Source organism: Hemiscyllium ocellatum, chromosome 22, assembly GCF_020745735.1.
Source record: "Hemiscyllium ocellatum isolate sHemOce1 chromosome 22, sHemOce1.pat.X.cur, whole genome shotgun sequence".
In the NCBI taxonomy this organism is placed as follows: Eukaryota; Metazoa; Chordata; class Chondrichthyes; order Orectolobiformes; family Hemiscylliidae; genus Hemiscyllium; species Hemiscyllium ocellatum.
Window position 1 is genome coordinate 12,512,156 of NC_083422.1, and position 17,167 is coordinate 12,529,322.

The 17,167-nt window shown below is 42.1% G+C and overlaps 1 protein-coding gene across 1 annotated transcript in view; it reads left to right on the top strand.

Annotated features, from left to right (window-relative positions):
* pcdh15b (protocadherin-related 15b) overlaps positions 1 to 17,167 on the top strand; it is a 642,771-nt gene that overhangs the window by 296,302 nt on the left and 329,302 nt on the right. Inside the window, exon 17 of the mRNA XM_060841768.1 lies at positions 10,059 to 10,152. Coding sequence (XP_060697751.1) covers positions 10,059 to 10,152 — 94 coding nt within the window. The remainder of the gene's footprint in view (positions 1 to 10,058; positions 10,153 to 17,167) is intronic.

The following is a 17,167-nucleotide window of genomic DNA, read 5'->3' on the forward strand; positions in this document are numbered from 1 at the left end:
GATTTTCTCCCACAGTCCAAAGATGCTAAATTGCCCGTAGTGTTAGGTAAGGGGTAAATGTAGGGGTATGGGTGGGTTGCGCTTCGACGGGTCGGTGTGGACTTGTTGGGCCGAAGGGCCTGTTTCCACACTGTAATGTAATCTAATCTAAAAAATTGCTACACATTCTCCCCCTGTCTGTGTGGGTTTCTATCGGGTGCTCTGGTTTCCTCTCACAATCCAAAGATGTGCTAGTCAAGTGTATTGGTCACCTAAATTGCCCGTAGTTTTCCCCTCTCACCCTAAACCTATTGCATCATTTCCACATTATACCATGGTGGCTCAGCCTCTTTGCAAATTCAACAGCAAAAGCTGGGATAATACCAAGAAAGATAGTGGTAGATTTCTTTTCCCTTGAAATTCGCTTCAGGGTCATAGTTTTGGATTCATGAGGAGTCACAGAGATGTACAGCACAGAAACAGACCCCTTGGTCCAACTTGTCCAAGTCGACCAGATATCCTAATCTAATGTAGGGTGAATGATGGCTCAGTGGTTAGCACTGCTGCTTCATAGCACCAGGGACCCGGTTTCAATTTCCATCAGGGCGACTGTCTGTGTGGAATTTGTACATTTTCTCCCTGTCTGTGTGGGTTTCCATCGTGTGCTCTGCTTTCCTCCCACAATCCAAAGATGTGCTGGTCAGGTGTATTGGTCATGCTAAATTGCCCATAGCTTTCCCCTCTCACCCTAAACCTATTTATAGAAATGATTTGGATGTGAGCATCAGAGGTATAGCTAGTAAGTTTGCAGATTGGAGGTGTAGTGGACAGCAAAGAAGGTTACCTCAGATTGCAACGGGATCTTGATCAGCTGAGCCAATTGCCTGAGAAGTGGCAGATGGAATTTAATTTGGATAAATGTGAGGTACTGCATTTTGGGACAGCAAATCTTTGCAGGATGATAAATCTTCCCACTTAATGGTAAGGTCCAGGGGAGTGTTGCTCAACAAGGAGACCTTAGAGTGCAGGTTCATAGCTCCTTGAAAGTGGAGTTGCAGGTAGATAGGATAGTGAAGAAGACATTTGGTATGCCTTTCCTTTATTGGTCAGAGTATTGAGTACAGGAGTTGGGAGGTCATGTTGCGGCTGTACAGTACATTGGTTAGGCCACTTTTGGAATATTGCATGCAAGTCTGGTTTCCTTCCTATCAGAAGGATGTTGTGAAACTTGAAAGGGTTCAGAAAAGAATTACAAGGGCATTGCCAGGGTTGGAGGATTTGAGCTATAGGGAGAGGTTGAATAGGCTGGGGCTGTTTTCCCTGGAGTGTCAGAGGCTGAATGGTGACCTTACAGACATTTACAAAATTATGAGGCGCATGGATAGGGTAAATAGACAAAGTCTCTTCCCTGGTGTGGGGGAGTCCACAACTAGAGGGCATAGGTTTAGGGTGAGTGGCAAAAGATATAAAAGAGACCTAAGGGGCAACCTTTTCGTGTGGATGGTGGCGCGTATGTGGAATGGGCTGCCAGAAGAAGTGGTGGTAAAATTGCAACATTTAAAAGGCGTCTGGATGGGTATATGAATAAAAAGGGTTTGGAGGGATATGGGCCGGATGCTGGTAGGTGGGGTTAGATTGGGTTGGGATATCTGGTCAGCATGAACAAGTTGGACTGAAGGGTCTGTTTCCATGCTGTACGTGTCTATGACTCTGTGACTCTAACCCTCTAGTTCTAGACTCCTCTACTCCAGAGAAAATATCTTGTCTATTTATCCTATCCATGTCCCTCATGATTTTATAAACATCTATAAAGTCACCCCTCACTCAGCCTCCAAAATCCAGGGAAAACAGCCCTAGCTGATACAACTTCTCCCTATAGCTCAAATCCTCCAAACCTGACAACATCCTTGTAAATCTTTTCTGAACCTTTTCAAGTTTCACAACATCCTTCCATGCCTCCACTATTTAAAAGAAAAATCCCAAGCAGTTCCCTTCTTTGTTGATGTAAAATTAGGAATCCAATTGAGTTCGAATCTCAGAATCAAACTTAAGCACATTGAATTCGGAATGATGTAGTTGTCAAAACTATTAAGATCGTCAACTTGTAGTTTTATCTGTATATAAAGAAATCAAAGTTTGCTTCTGATTTGGAAAATTGTATAAGCCTCAGCCCATGATTTTCTATTCTAAAAGAAATAATGGCCTCTCGCTTCCTTTTATGTAATGCTTTGTACATCATAACAGCTGCAGCATGACACTCCAACTCCTATATTTAATGTTCTGACCAATGAAGGCAAGCATGCCAAATGCCTTCTTCACCACCTTCTTCCCTATCTGCCACTCCACTTCCAAGGAACTATGCACCTGCACCCCTAAGTCTCTTTGTTCGTTAACACTCCCCAGGGCCCTACCATTTACTGTTTAAGTTCTGTTTGATTTGCCTTACCAAAATACAACACCTCACATCTACCTAAATTAAACTCTATCTGCCACTCCTCGGCCTATTCACCCATCTGATCAAGGTCCTGTTGTACTCTGAGATAATCTTCTTAACTGTCCATTACACCACCAATTTTAGTGTCATCTACAAACTTACTAACCATTCTCCTGTACCCCAAGGGGACTTCTTGTGCATGGTCCCATGCACAGTAAGTTGTGAACTGCTGGAAGACAATGTCATCCAGACTCTTGTGTCACCATGAGGTAGATTTGTTCCTTTTTAATTTGAAATCTCCACAGCCTGATGGGTTTGTTATGTGAGGAGATGCATTATGTACTCTAATGAGAAAAGGTTTTTGTCTGAAATATTATAAATAATTGTCAAGTAGCAATGAGATCCAAGATATTGATATGGTAGGCATTGTTACAATGTCTGTGAGGGACACCAAGATGGTAGGTGTGTCCCCTTCAAGGTCACCAAAGGCCACCGGACCTCATCAGATTGGACAGTGCTTAATTTATCCTTCAGCATTAACCTTTCCAGATCCCAATATCTTATATACTAGATCAAGCAGCTTAGAAGAAATTTTGAAAAATAGTCTGTATGTTTCCATATAATTTAATCTTGTGTACAGACATGATCACACTGTAAGTAATCTAATCTACTTTCATAAATGTGACATAACCAGAGTTTATACAACTGTGGCATATTTTCTACGTGCTTAAATTCCACTCTTCTAGATATTCAGGCCAGCATTAAGAATATAGGACCAAGAGTAGTCAATTCAATTTGTCAATCCTCCTCTACCTTGCAATTAGATCATTAACCTCAATGTCACTTTTCCCATGCTATCCTTGATGCTATTAGACGCCAGAAGTCCATTAATTCCTATTGCGAGCAGGATCAATATTGAGTATTTGCAGTCTCTGGGTTTTAAAATTTCAAAGAGTTACCACCCTTTTAGTGGAAAATGCCTCCTCACTTCAATCTCAAATTATCTACCTCTTCATCTGAGACTTGGCTTAAACTCTCCACCTGGGGAAACATCCCGTCAATATCCACCCATTCACACTGCATAAGAATTTTATCCATGTAAATAAGATCATTCTATGAAACTCTAGAAAATGCTTTCTCAGTTTCCTCAATCTCCTTTTACAAGACAATCTCACCATCCCAGGGATTAATTCATTAAACCTCAGTTGCACTTCCTCTATGGTGAGTATGTCCTTCCTTAGATGAGGAGACCAACATCAGTCAAATAATAAATCATATAACAAGAATTCTCACTGCAGAAAAGTCTCATACCCCTAACACCCTTTGCATGTAGAAATGTTTCTTAACCTTAATCCTGAAAGATTTATGTCTAATTTGTAGACGTTGCTCCTGAGAAATAGATTCCCCTCCACTCACTCTATCAGTTCTGAGTAATAAAATAATAAGGATTATTATGTATACAATGCTCCAAGTGTAGTCTCATAAGGCTCAATCTGTACTCCACTCCACTGGCTATGAAGGCCAACATATTGCATGTTAACTTTTCATGATTCATGGACAAGGACACAGGTCCTTTGGAAACACACATTTCTGTACTTCCTTCTGTAAAGACAAACGCAAAGTAATTGTTTATTTCTCTGCTATTTTACCCCACTTATCTGCTAACAATTCCCCTGCCTCTACTTGCAATGGGCCCACATTTGTCAAAGCTAACCGTCTTCTGCCCACACACCTAAAGAAGCATTTGCTTTTCTATTTCTTACTAGCTTTCATTCATGCTCCCTTTTCCCTTTCTTTCTAAGTAACTTGATCATCATTTTCTGGATTCCAACATGCTTCTAATCCTCATGTTTATCATTTATTCTGGCATCTTTATAAGACACTTTATTCCAATGCAATGCTTAACCCATTTGGTTAGCTACAGTTGATTAACCTTGTTTTTGTTCCTAAAAGGAATGTGTAACTGTCGTTGACAGCATAGCGCATCTTTAGACCCCAACCTTGCCATTCATTTCTACAGCTTTGCAATCAAATTTTCTGTCTTATGTCCTCAACCAACATCTTGGCTAGGTAAATAATTTAATTTTATTCCATCACTTTGACTTTAGCCTGCAGTCTTTGACACTGGACTCTATCCAATGGTTAATTGATATCCACTGGCATTCCGCTTTTCCAGTATTTCAATCATCCCTTCAATTATCAGTCAGGTACATCAAGTATGACCTGCCACATCTGCTGACTCTCTCAAAGCAGCTGAAAAACGTTTAAGGTTTTCATTAATTCTGCCCCTAACAATGGAAAGCTCATGTAAATCCCTAACACCGTACTCCATGTTGACTAAGAACTACATTACCATTCCTTCACAATCGCTGTGTTGACATCCTGAAATACCCTGAATGATAATGCTGTACATACACATCGTGAACTGCAGCAGTTCAGGAAGAATTTTGTTCCCACTACCTCAAAGATAATTTGGGCAATACAGTAAATGGTAACCATTCCAGCATCACTCCCATGCCCTACATGAACATTTAAAAACAAGCACATGATAACTGGTCTACAATTCTGTGCTTCCCATTCTCACCTTTCCAAAATAATGAAGTGATCTACACCATTTTCCCGTCCTAAGAAATGGTTCCCAAACAAAAGATAGTCGGGAGATTACAATTTGCAATGTTGTCATCTACTTCCTTTCAAATCTTAGAATGGAAGATATCTAATGTTGGACATTTATATCTCTTTAGTGCCATGCTTTTATCTTTACTATTTTTTCTAAGTTAATTTTGCTGTGTTCCTACATCTGTTCAATTGGCAGGCTGCTAAGTTATTTTCTGTCTTTACCATAGATTCTGCTGCAAGTTTATAGTTAAACATGTCTGCTAATCCTTTATTTTCATTGACAATACCACTGTTAGCACTTTCCAAAAGGCCCTCATTCTTTCTGATCTTCTTTGTTTTCCAAGTCTAATTGCAAAATTACCTTGGGTTGCTTTTGCTAAAATTGCAAATTGCTTTTTATACTCCTTTGTCTAGCTCTTCCCATCTATTTCGTCTCCTTTTATTGGTCTTAACTCTCCCAGTTACGTGATCAGTGCTAAATGTCATATTTTCCTTTGAGTTTTATGCCTCTTACTTAATTAATGAACTATGACCGTTTGTTTGGGAAGTAGAGTTCCTGACCCTGTGGGTATAAACTGATCCTGTATTACATTAAATTATTCTTCAAACACTTTGCATTCATCTTTTGTCATTTTGCTGTGTTCACTGTGGAATACTGCATACAATTTTGATTGCCTTTCAATAAGAAAGATGTTATTAAACAAAAAGGATTTACAATGATGTTGCCAATACTGGGAGGTTTGAACTGTAGGGAGTGGTTGATTAGTCTGGGGTGTTTTATTTTTCCCCTTGGAGAGTCAGAGGCTGAGGGGTGACCTTGCAGATGGATAAGGATAGGGTTGTTAACCAAGATCGTTTTTCCCCAGATGGGGGAGTCCAAATCTAGAGGACATAGATTTAAGGTGAGAAGGGAAAGATTTAAAAAGGACCTGAAGCATAATTTTTTTCACACAAAGTATGGTGCGTGAATGGAATGAGCTGCCAGAGAAAGTGTTGGAGGCTGGTACAATTACAACATTTAAAAGGCATCTGGATGGGTATATGAATCAGAAAGCTTTAGACAGATATGGACCAAATGCTGGCGAATGGGACTCGGTCAGGTTGGGATGTCTGGTTGGCATGGAACAGCTGAACTGAAGGATCTATTTCCGTGCCATATAACTCTATGAGCCTATGAGTCTCAGCCTCAGTTTGAAGTCTGGAATTAGTCTTTCCTAAATCTTAGAAGGTGATATGGGTTTCTCCCTTCCAAATATTCCATTAATCTGATTATGATCACTATGAAATAAAATATTCACACACCACTGGAGCCTTATTAAAAATGTCCCATTATCCATCCTGTCCCTTGTTGTTGAAGAAAGCTGTCAGGAATACATACAGTAGTTCATGGCCATTCTGACATCTACCTAATTCCTGATGAAGGGCTTACGCCCAATACATTGATTCTCCTGCTCCTCAGATGCTGCCTGACTTGCTGTGCTTTTCCAGCACCACACTCTCGAATCTGATCTCCAACATCTGCAGTCCTCACTCCACACATAGTCCTGTCCTAATGTATATAGAATTTAAAATTCCCGTGAAAACACGACTGCCTTTGCTACATGAACATCTCTTGTTTTCACTTACAACTACAATAAGGGAGTACATACATTACTCCCATACCAGGCATATGTATGACATGGCCACCATGTGATCTTCATTTGTAATTTAAACCTCCAAATCCTTCAATAGTTTCTTATACAATGTTTGCAAGGATGAAGAATACTTATTTGTAACACAGCCTCAACCTGTGACCTGACTCCTTCATCCACAATTTCATTTTTCTAATCTGTTTCCCTTAATTTTTCTAGTTTACATGTGACTCAGATAATGATTCAGAGATTATAATTTTCAGCAGTGTCGAAACAGGCCCTTTGGCCCAACAAGTCAATACCGATCCGCTGAAGAATAACCCACCCAGACCCATTTCCCTCTGACTAATGCACCTAACACTATGAGCAATTTAACATAACCAATTCACCTGACCTGCACTTCTTTGGATGGTGGGAGGAAACCGGTGCACCCGGAGGAAACCCAAACAGACACAGGGAGAGTGTGCAAACTCCACACAGACAGTCGCCCAAGGCTGGAATCGTACCTGGGATCCTGGTGCTGTGAGGCAGCAGTGCTAACCACTGAGCCAGTGTGCCGCCCTTAAATCTTCAATTTAATTTCCAATTCTTATTTCTATCCAGGCTACACTTTCCAACTTGCTGTTGTTTCCTCCATAGATGCAACTACAGAATCATCTCCTCCACCTCCAATTTCTTTCCACGCAGTTTTGAGATGCCACTTGCCTGGCACCATGTCACATTGGAATCTTGATTTGCTTACAAAGGATGCTAACTGTCAGCCTAACTGTTTAGTCCATTGCCCCCACATATGGTGTCACAATATAAGACCATAAGATAGAGGAGCAGAAATTAAGACATTTAGTCCATTGGCTCTGCTTCGCATGGCTGATCAGTTTTTCAATCCCATTTTCCCGCTTTCTCCCCGTAACCTTTGAACCCTTTGGTAATCTAGAACTTATCTATCTCTGTTTTAAATATACTCAATGGCCTGGCCTCCACAGTCTTCTGTGGCCATAAATTCCACAGATTCACTACCCTCTGGCTAAAAGAAATTCACCTTATCTCCATTACAAAAAGTCTTTATTCTAAGGATGCGCCCTCGTGTCCTCATCTCTCCTGCTATCTGAAACATCCTCCCAACATCCACTCTGCCCAGGCCATTCATTCTTCTGTAAGTTTCAGTCGGATCCCTCTTCATCCTTCTAAACTCCATCGAGTATAGTCCCAGATTCCTCAAATGTTCCTCATATGTTAAGCCTTTCATCCCTGGGATCATTCTTGTGACCCTTGTCCGGACCTATTCCAGGGCTAATATGTCTTTCCTGAAGTATGGTGCCCAAAATTGTAAAAAGCATTCTAAATGTAATCTGACCAGAGCCTTATAAAGTCTCAGAAGTACCTCGCTGCTTTCATATTCCAGTCGTCTTGTGCTGAATGCTGTTATGAAGATATGGGTATACTGTACCTTTAAAGAAAGTTAAAAGCTAGCAGAACAACCTGACAGCACCAAGTGTTCTGAACAAAATACAATGTAACTGTTTGGTCCAGCAATGAGAGTAGCTGGTTGCCTAGAGACAAAAAAAAACACATTTGAATTCGGCCAATCAATTTAATTAATACCCCGAAATACCAAACTCCAATCAAGTTTGAATTTAGTATGTTGAAATATTAAAAGCCAATGACACAATCCAATGCTTTGGGGGTATAAGCCTAGGAAAAATTGAACAGCGGGGGGAGAGATAGCTAAAGAAATTGTGGAGGCTTTAGTAATCTTTCAGGTATCACTGGAGTCAGAAGGGTCCCTGAGGACTGGAAAATGGTTAATGTAACTCCCCACGTCTCACCATTTAAGAAGGGAGTAAGGAAAAGACAGGAAATTATAGGCCGATTAGCCTGCCCTCAGTTTTTGGTACAATTTTGGAGTCTGTTGGCTACTAGTCAGAACTGTCTGAGAGGTACCTATCTAGAGAAGGACTTTGCACAGGGTGAAAACATCAACACCAACCTGGAGAGCAAATCTACAAAGACAAGATTCGACAGCTAGCTGGTTTTAAAATTTGAATTTTCATTAAATCTTAATTAGGGGTTTTATCAGACTAGTATTGCAGAAGGGAAAGTAAAGATAGGTTAGAGGAAGGAGTTGTAAATAGTTGTTTGGTAATAATTCTCTGTTATACTATAAGAAATAAAGTTGTTAATTTTTACATTAAATAATGAACTTTTGGATAGTTCTTGGCCCCTCGAACTTTCACAGATAACCACATGGGGTAAATCTTTTCTGTGTTACTAGTTTAAAAAAGCGGGGGGGTCTTTCATCTTCATAACAATGACAACATTGTATTTGCCTTCCTAACTACCAATTCAACATGCAAATTTACCTTAAAAGAAACCTGAACTTGTACTCTCAAGTCCCTTTGCACTTCAGATTTCTGAATTTTGTCCCCATTTAGAAAATAGTCCATGCTTCTATTCTTCCTACCAAAGTGCATGACCTCACACCTGCCCACGTTGTACTCCATTTGTCCCCTTTTTGTCCACTCTCCTAACCTGCCTAAGTATTTCTGTAGCCTCCCCACCTTATCAATACTACCTGTCCCTCCACCTGTCTTTGTATTATCTGCAAACTTAGCCAGAAAGCCCTCAGTTTCTTCATCCAGATCAATAATATACAAAGTAAAAAGTTGTCCCAACACTAACCTTTGCAGAACACCACTAGTCTCCAGCTTCTATCCCGAGAAGAACCCTTTTAACCCCATTGTCTTCCTTCAGCCAGACAGCCAATCTTCTATCCACACTAGAACCTGGCCTCTAATACGATGGGCCTTACCTTACTTAATAGCTTCCTGTACAGCACCTTATCAAAGGCCTTCTGGAAGTCCAGATAGATAACATCTATTAACTGTCCATGGTCTAACCTGCCCTTTGCCTCCTAAAATAAATCTAACAGATTTGTCAGGCATGACCTACCCTTGATGAAACCATGATGACTTTGCCCTATTTTGCCGTGCATTTCCAAGTATTCAGAGATTTCATCCTTCACAACAGACTCCAAAATTGTACCAAAAACTGAGGGCAGGCTAATCGGCCTATAATTTCCTGTCTTTTCCTTACTCCCTTCTTAAATGGTGGGAGGTGGGGAGTTACATTAACCATTTTCCAGTCCTCAGGGACCCTTCTGACTCCAATGATACCCGAAAGATCACTAAAGCCTCCACAATTTCTTTAGCTATCTCTTTCAGAACTCTGAGGTGTAGCCCACCTGGTCCAGGCAATTTATCCACTTTCAGACCTTTCGGTATTTCTAGTACCATATAAAATGAGTGTGTTTTCCACTGTTCTGGAGCAATTTTTTTTTAAAAAGGGTCTCCATCAGAGTTCTTTCAACTTTTTTTCATAATTCCATTCTTTTCTAGCAGCGGACTACTAGTCTTAGAAAAGTCTTTAGACAGAGAAAGTACGGATCGATACATTCTTATTGTCACAGCATCTGATGGCAAGCCTGATTCGGTAAGTCAAGTAAATTCTTTGATTTGTAGGTTTTTTTTCTACTGTTTGCAGTTGTTTTGTCCTATTCCTTTACACTGGAATTGATCATTTGACATTAATGTTAGGAAGTTTTATATATTGATTAATTGTCATTACTGGGAAAAAGTGAGGATTGCAGATGCTGGAGATCAGAGCTGAAAACGTGTTGCTGGAAAAGCGCAGCAGGTCAGGCAGCATCCAAGGAGCAGGAGAATCGACGTTTCTGGCATAAAGCATTTCCTCAGGAAGAAGGGCTTATGCCTGAAACGTGGATTCTCCTTCTCCTTGAATGCTGCCTGACCTGCTGCGCTTTTCCAAGAACACATTTTCAGCGCTAATTGTCATTACTAACTTAATTTGAATATTTTTGATTCTCCAAATGTATAGAACTCAATTCATGAATGGGAAGCTTTTTTTGTCTGTTTTGTTCTATTCTCTTCTATTCTGCTATGACTGTGCCATACCAAATACTGATTTCTACCTTAGGTAGGACAAATGGTCAAATTCAACTCTACCAGATTTTTTGGATCCTGCTGTATATGAGTACAGGTCAGGCAAGTGAGCTTTGGTCTTGTGGTCTAAACTATGCTTTTGTCCAGTGGTACAAGAGGAATAAAATATAATCTCACTCAATTTACCTAGTACATTCCTTATACTGCCTCACCTAAAAAATATATCACTAGCATTTTGTATGGTGTTGAATCCCTCTTCTGCAGGTTCTGTTCAACTTGTCAGTTGAATAATGCTAAATAAAACTGCACATTTCATCAAAGCATTTTGTCTTGCTTTCATCAGGACATTTGCAATAATACGAGTCTAATAACATTTTTTACTCTATAAAACAAGTGTGCTGGGTAGCCTACAGCCTGGAGGACTCAACACTGGTGGGCGGCACGGTGGCACAGTGGTTAGCACTGCTGCCTCACAGCGCCTGAGACCTGGGTTCAGTTCCCGACTCAGGCGACTGACTGTGTGGAGTTTGCACGTTCTCCCCGTGTCAGCGTGGGTTTCCTCCGGGTGCTCCGGTTTCCTCCCGCAGTCCAAAGATGTGTGGGTTAGGTGAATTGGCCATGCTAAATTGCCCGTAGTGTTAGGTAAGGGGTAAATGTAGGGGTATGGGTGGGTTTCGCTTCGGCGGGTCGGTGTGGACTTGTTGGGCCGAAGGGCCTGTTTCCACACTGTAAGTCTAATCTAAATAATCTAAACTGAGTTCTCCAATTTCAAATAACCTCCTTCCCCATGCCTCGATTCCTTTCCTTGCTCCCCCCACCTTCATCTGCAGCTCCCCGTACACCTACCCCCAGTTTTGGAGAAGGGTTACACCCAATACATCAACTTCTCCATCTCCTGATCCTGCCTGGCTTGCTGTGTTCTTCTAGCTTCCTGTTTGTCTACTGGTTGGCAAATGGAATCTGATTAGATGGGGAGATTACCCTGAGGATGTATCCTGAGAATGGGCTGGCAGATATTTTGTTAAGTTGAACAAGAACAATGTGTGTACCTGTTCTTTCTATTTGCAAAGAGTAGGGCCCTGTGTATTAATATATACAGCTTCCAGTGTACACAATCATGTCACACTGCAAACATGCCAGAAGGCAAGCCTGACCGGAAATGTTAAATTGGCTGTCAGCATAACTCTAAGCATTTTCATGATTGTTTAGCAAATGCTGTCCAATCTCAATCACATCAAATATTAAAACTGTTTTAGATTTTGGAAGCTTCTGCTGATTTGGCTATCAACAGTACCTTGCCTGTTATAAATAGCTAAATGGGTCTTTAGGACATATGGTGTTCATACCCTTCATTTGTTCCTCAATTTTGTGAGATAAATTAGTTTTATAGTGTAATCTGATGCAGACTAGGAATTTTTTCAGGTCTGACAGTGGTGACCTTAGTAGGCTTGGCCTGTTCATGAATTTACATGTTACATGGTGATAAGTTACCTGGTTGGGATAGCCATTATGCCATGGGATGGCTTTGATGCCTGCTATTTCAGAATCAAGCTTGCATATTGAACAAATGACTCAGATCCTTGTTATAAAATTGCTGATAAGGTTAATTTTATGCATGGAATTATAAGAATCCCAATCAGTATATTGACCAGTGAATGTAAACAATAGTTGCGAACAAACAAGCAAACAAGACAGAAACTGCTAGAAAAACACAGCAGATCTAGCAGCACCTGTGAAGCGAAAAGAGAATTAGTGTTAACTCTATTTCTTCTTCATTTGTCCTACCAGACTTCCTGAGGTTCTCCAGCAATTTTGTTTTGGTTTGTTTCAAATCACCAGTATCCACAGTTCTTTGTTTTATAATAGTAGAGAACATCCTGGCTGATTACTCAACTAAGATGTCAAGGACTGACTGCTTCATTTCATGGGTCAATCTTAGTACAAGATAAAGCCAATTAATGTGTTTAACAACAATCTTACATTTAGTGACAAATCCAAATATCACAAATGTATCTTCTACATTTGATACATTGGAGATATGCATGGGGTTTGAGGTTATGTATTAGGCACATGAATCGAAGAAGGGTCACTGGATCCAAAACACTCACTATGATTTCTCTAGGAGAAAGTGAGAACTGCAGTTGCTGGAGATTAGAGCTGAAAAATGCGTTGCTGGAAAAGCGCAGCGAGTCAGGCAGCATCCAAGGAGCAGGAGAATCGACGTTTCAGGCATAAGCGACTCCTGAAGAAGGGCTTACGCCCGAAATGTCGATTCTTCTGCTCCTTGGATGCTGCCCGACTTGCTGCGCTTTTCCAGCAACACATTTTTCGACTATGATTTCTCTCCACAGATGCTGCCAAATCTGTTGAGATTTTCCAGCAGTTTTGGTTTTGCTATCAACATGCTAGTTTTGTAAGATGTGACTTTGTCATTTGACAACATTTGCTAAATAATCCAGAATGACTTGGGTGGTACACTGACAACCTGTTTAAGGTTGTCAGTCAGGCTTGCAGTGTGGCATAGCTGTATGTGCTAGAGTCTATTTCCCACTAATAAACAGGGTCATGTTCTTTTCAAACAAAAGGAATGTATACACACATTGTGCCTGTTTCAAATTAACAAAGTAGGCAAAACCCATTCTTTTATTCATTCCTCAGGGCAAGGCCTTAACCCAACAAAAGTTAGCAGTAACTTTCCTCCAAGTCCGTGTTAGGGAACTGGAGCTGGAGTTGGGTGAACTTAGGACCATTCGGGAGGCAGAGGGGGTCATAGATCGGAGCTTTAGGGAAGTAGTAACTCCAAAGATTGCAGACAGATGGGTGACAGTGAGGGGGACTGGGAAGAAGCAGCCAGTGTAGGGACCCCCTGTGGCCGTTCCCCTCAAGAACAAGTATACCGTTTTGGATACTTGTGGGGGGCACGACTTACCAGGGGTAAGCAATGGGGTTCAGGCCTCTGGCACGGAGCCTATCCCCGTTGCTCAGAAGGGAAGGGTAGAGAAGAGCAGAGCAATAGTTATTGGAGACTCGATAGTTCGGGGCACAGATAGGCAGTTTTGTGGGGGCGAGAGAGACTCACGTTTGGTATGTTGCCTCCCAGATGCAAGGGTATGTGATGTCTCTGATCGTGTTTTCCGGATCCTTAAGGGGGAGGGGGAGCAGCCCGAAGTCGTGGTCCACATTGGCACCAACGACATAGGTAGGAAGAGGGATGAGGATGTTAGGCAGGCTTTCAGGGAGCTAGGTTGGAAGCTCAGAGTTAGAACAAACAGAGTTGTTGTCTCTGGTCTGTTATCCGTGCCACGTGATAGAGAGTTGAGGAATGGGGAGAGAGAGCAGTTAAATGCGTGGCCAAAGGGATGGTGCAGGAGGGAAGGATTCCGGTTTCTGGATAACTGGGGTTCATTCTGGGGAAGGTGGGACCTCTATAAACAGGATGGTCTACACCTGAACCTGAGGGGCACCAGTATCCTTGGGGGGGAGGTTTGCTAGTGCTCTTTGTGGGGGTTTAAACTAACTCTGCAAGGGCATGGGAACCCAGACTGTAGCTTTAGGGTGCAGGACCTGGAGTGTAGGGAGGTTAGGAACATGGCATCAATCTCAAAGGAGGGTGCCTGTAAACAGGAAGGTGGTTTGTAGTGTGTATACTTCAATGCGAGAAGTATACAAAATAAGGTAGGTGAACTTGCAGCGTGGGTTGGTACCTGGGAGTTCAATGTTGTGGCTATTACGGAGACATGGATAGAACAGGGACAGGATTGGCTGTTGCAGGTTCCAGGGTTTAAATGTTTTAGTAGGGTCAGAGGTGGAGGTAAAAGAGGGGGAGGTGTGGCAATTGCTTGTCAAAGATAGTATTACAGCAGTGGAAAGGACAATGGATGAAGACTCGCCATCTGAGGTAGTTTGGGCTGAGGTTAAAAATAGGAAAGGTGAGGTCACCCTGTTAGGAGTTTTCTACAGGCCTCCTAATCGTCCTAGAGATGTAGAAGAAAGGATTGCGAGGATGATTCAGGAGAAGAGTGAAAGTAATAGGGTGGTTGTTCTGGAGGACTTTAACTTTCCAGATATTGACTGGGAAAGCTATAGCTCAAGTACGTTAATGGGTCGGTTTTTGTCCAATGTGAGCAGGAGGGTTTCCTGACACAATATGTAGACTGGCCAACAAGAGGTGAGGCCATACTGGATTTGGTTCTGGGTAACGAACCAGGTCAGGTATTAGAATTGGAGGTAGGTGAGCACTTTGGGGACAGTGACCACAAGTCGGTGACTTTTACTCTAGTGATGGAGAGGGCTAAGTGTGCACTACAAGGCAAGAGTTATAGCTGGGGGCAGGGAAATTATGATGCAGTGAGGCATGACTTAGGATGCGTGGCTTGGAAAAGTAGGCTTCAAGGGAAGGGTGCAATCGATATGTGGAGCTTGTTCAAGGAGCAACGATTGAGTGTCCTTGATAAGTATGTACCTGTCAGGCAGGGAGGAAAGAGTCATGTGAGGGAGCCGTGGTTTAGTAAGGAATTGGAATCCCTTGTTAAAGGGAAGAGGGCGGCCTATGTAAAGATGAGGCGTGAAGGTTCAATTGGGGCGATTGAGAGTTATAAGGTAGCCAGGAAGGATCTAAAGAGAGAGCTATGAGCAGCAAGGAGGGGACATGAAAAGTCCTTGGTTGGTAGGATTTGGGAAAACCCAAAGGCTTTCTATAGGTATGTCAGGAATAAAAGAATGACTAGGGTAGGAATAGGTCCAGTCAAGGATAGTAGTGAGAAGTTGCGTGTGGAGGCTGAAGAAATTGGGGAGACACTGAATGAATACTTTTCATCAGTATTCACTCAGGAACAGGACATTGTTGCTGATGTGAATATTGAGTCACAATTAATTAGAATGGATGGCTTTGAGGTATTTAGGGAAGAGGTGTTGGGAATTCTGGAAAGGGTGAAAATAGATAAGTCCCCTGGGCCTGATGGCATTTATCCTAGGATTCTCTGGGAAGCAAGGGAGGAGATTGCAGAGCCATTGGCCTTGATTTTTATGTCCTCGTTGTCTACAGGAATAGTGCCAGAAGACTGGAGGATAGCAAATGTGGTTCCCTTGTTCAAGAAGGGGAGTAGGGATAACCCTAGTAACTATAGACCGGTGAGTCTCACCTCTGTTGTGGGCAAAGTCTTAGAGAGAATTGTAAGGGATAGGATTTATGAACATCTGGATAGGAATAATGTGATCAAGGATAGTCTGCATGGTTTTGTGAAGGGCAGGTCGTGCCTCACAAACCTTATTGAATTCTTTGAGAAGGTGACTAAGGAGGTGGATGCGGGTAAAGCGGTAGATGTGGTGTATATGGATTTTAGTAAGGTGTTTGATAAGGTTCCCCATGGTAGGCTACTGCAAAAAATACGGAGGTATGGCATTGAGGGTGAGTTGGAGGTTTGGATTAGGAATTGGCTGGCTGGAAGAAGACAGAGGGTAGTAGTTGATGGTAAAGGTTCATCTTGGTGTGCAGTTACCAGCGGTGTTCCGCAAGGATCTGTTTTGGGACCATTACTGTTTGTCATTTTTATAAATGACCTGGAGGAGGGGCTAGAAGGTTGGGTGAGCAAGTTTGCGGATGATACGAAAGTCGGTGGAGTTGTTGACAGTGAGGAAGGATGTGGCAGGTTACAGCGGGATATAGATAAGCTGCAGAGCTGGGCAGAAAGGTGGCAAATGGAGTTCAATGTAGCTAAGTGTGAAGTGATTCACTTTGGTAAGAGTAACAAGAAGATGGGGTACTTGGCTAATGGTCGGATACTTGATAGTGTGGATGAGCAGAGGGATCTTGGTGTCCATGTACACAGATCTCTGAAAGTTGCCATCCTGGTAAATCGTGCTGTGAAGAAGGCATATGGCGTACTGGCTTTTATTGGTAGAGGAATTGAGTTCCGGAGTCCTGAGGTCATGTTGCAGTTGTATAAGACTCTGCTGCGGCCTCATCTGGAGTATTGTGTGCAGTTTTGGTCGCCATACTATAGGAAGGATGTGGAGGCACTGGAACGAGTGCAGAGGAGGTTTACCAAGATGTTGCCTGGTATGGTAGGAAGATCGTATGAGGAAAGGCTGAGGCACTTGGGGCTGTTTTCATTGGAGAAAAGAAGGTTTAGGGGTGACTTGAGAGAGGTGTACAAGATGATTAGAGGTTTAGATAGGGTTGACCATGAGAACCTTTTTCCACGTATGGAATCAGATATTATGAGGGAGCATAGCTTTAAATTAAGGGGTGGTAGGTATAGGACTGATGTTAGGAGTAGTTTCTTTACTCAGCGAGTCGTGAATTCATGGAATGCCCTACCAGTAACAGTGGTGGACTCTCCCTCTTTATGGGCATTTAAATGGGCATTGGATAGGCATATGGAGGATAGTGGGCTAGTGTAGGTTAGGTGGGCTTGGATCGGCACAACATCGAGTGCCGAAGGGCCTGTACTGCGCTGTATTTTTCTATGTTCTATGTTCTAACTGTCAATCATCATCTAACTGGTGCACTCACTATCAATCAGAGTCCACTTGCCAGTCAATCA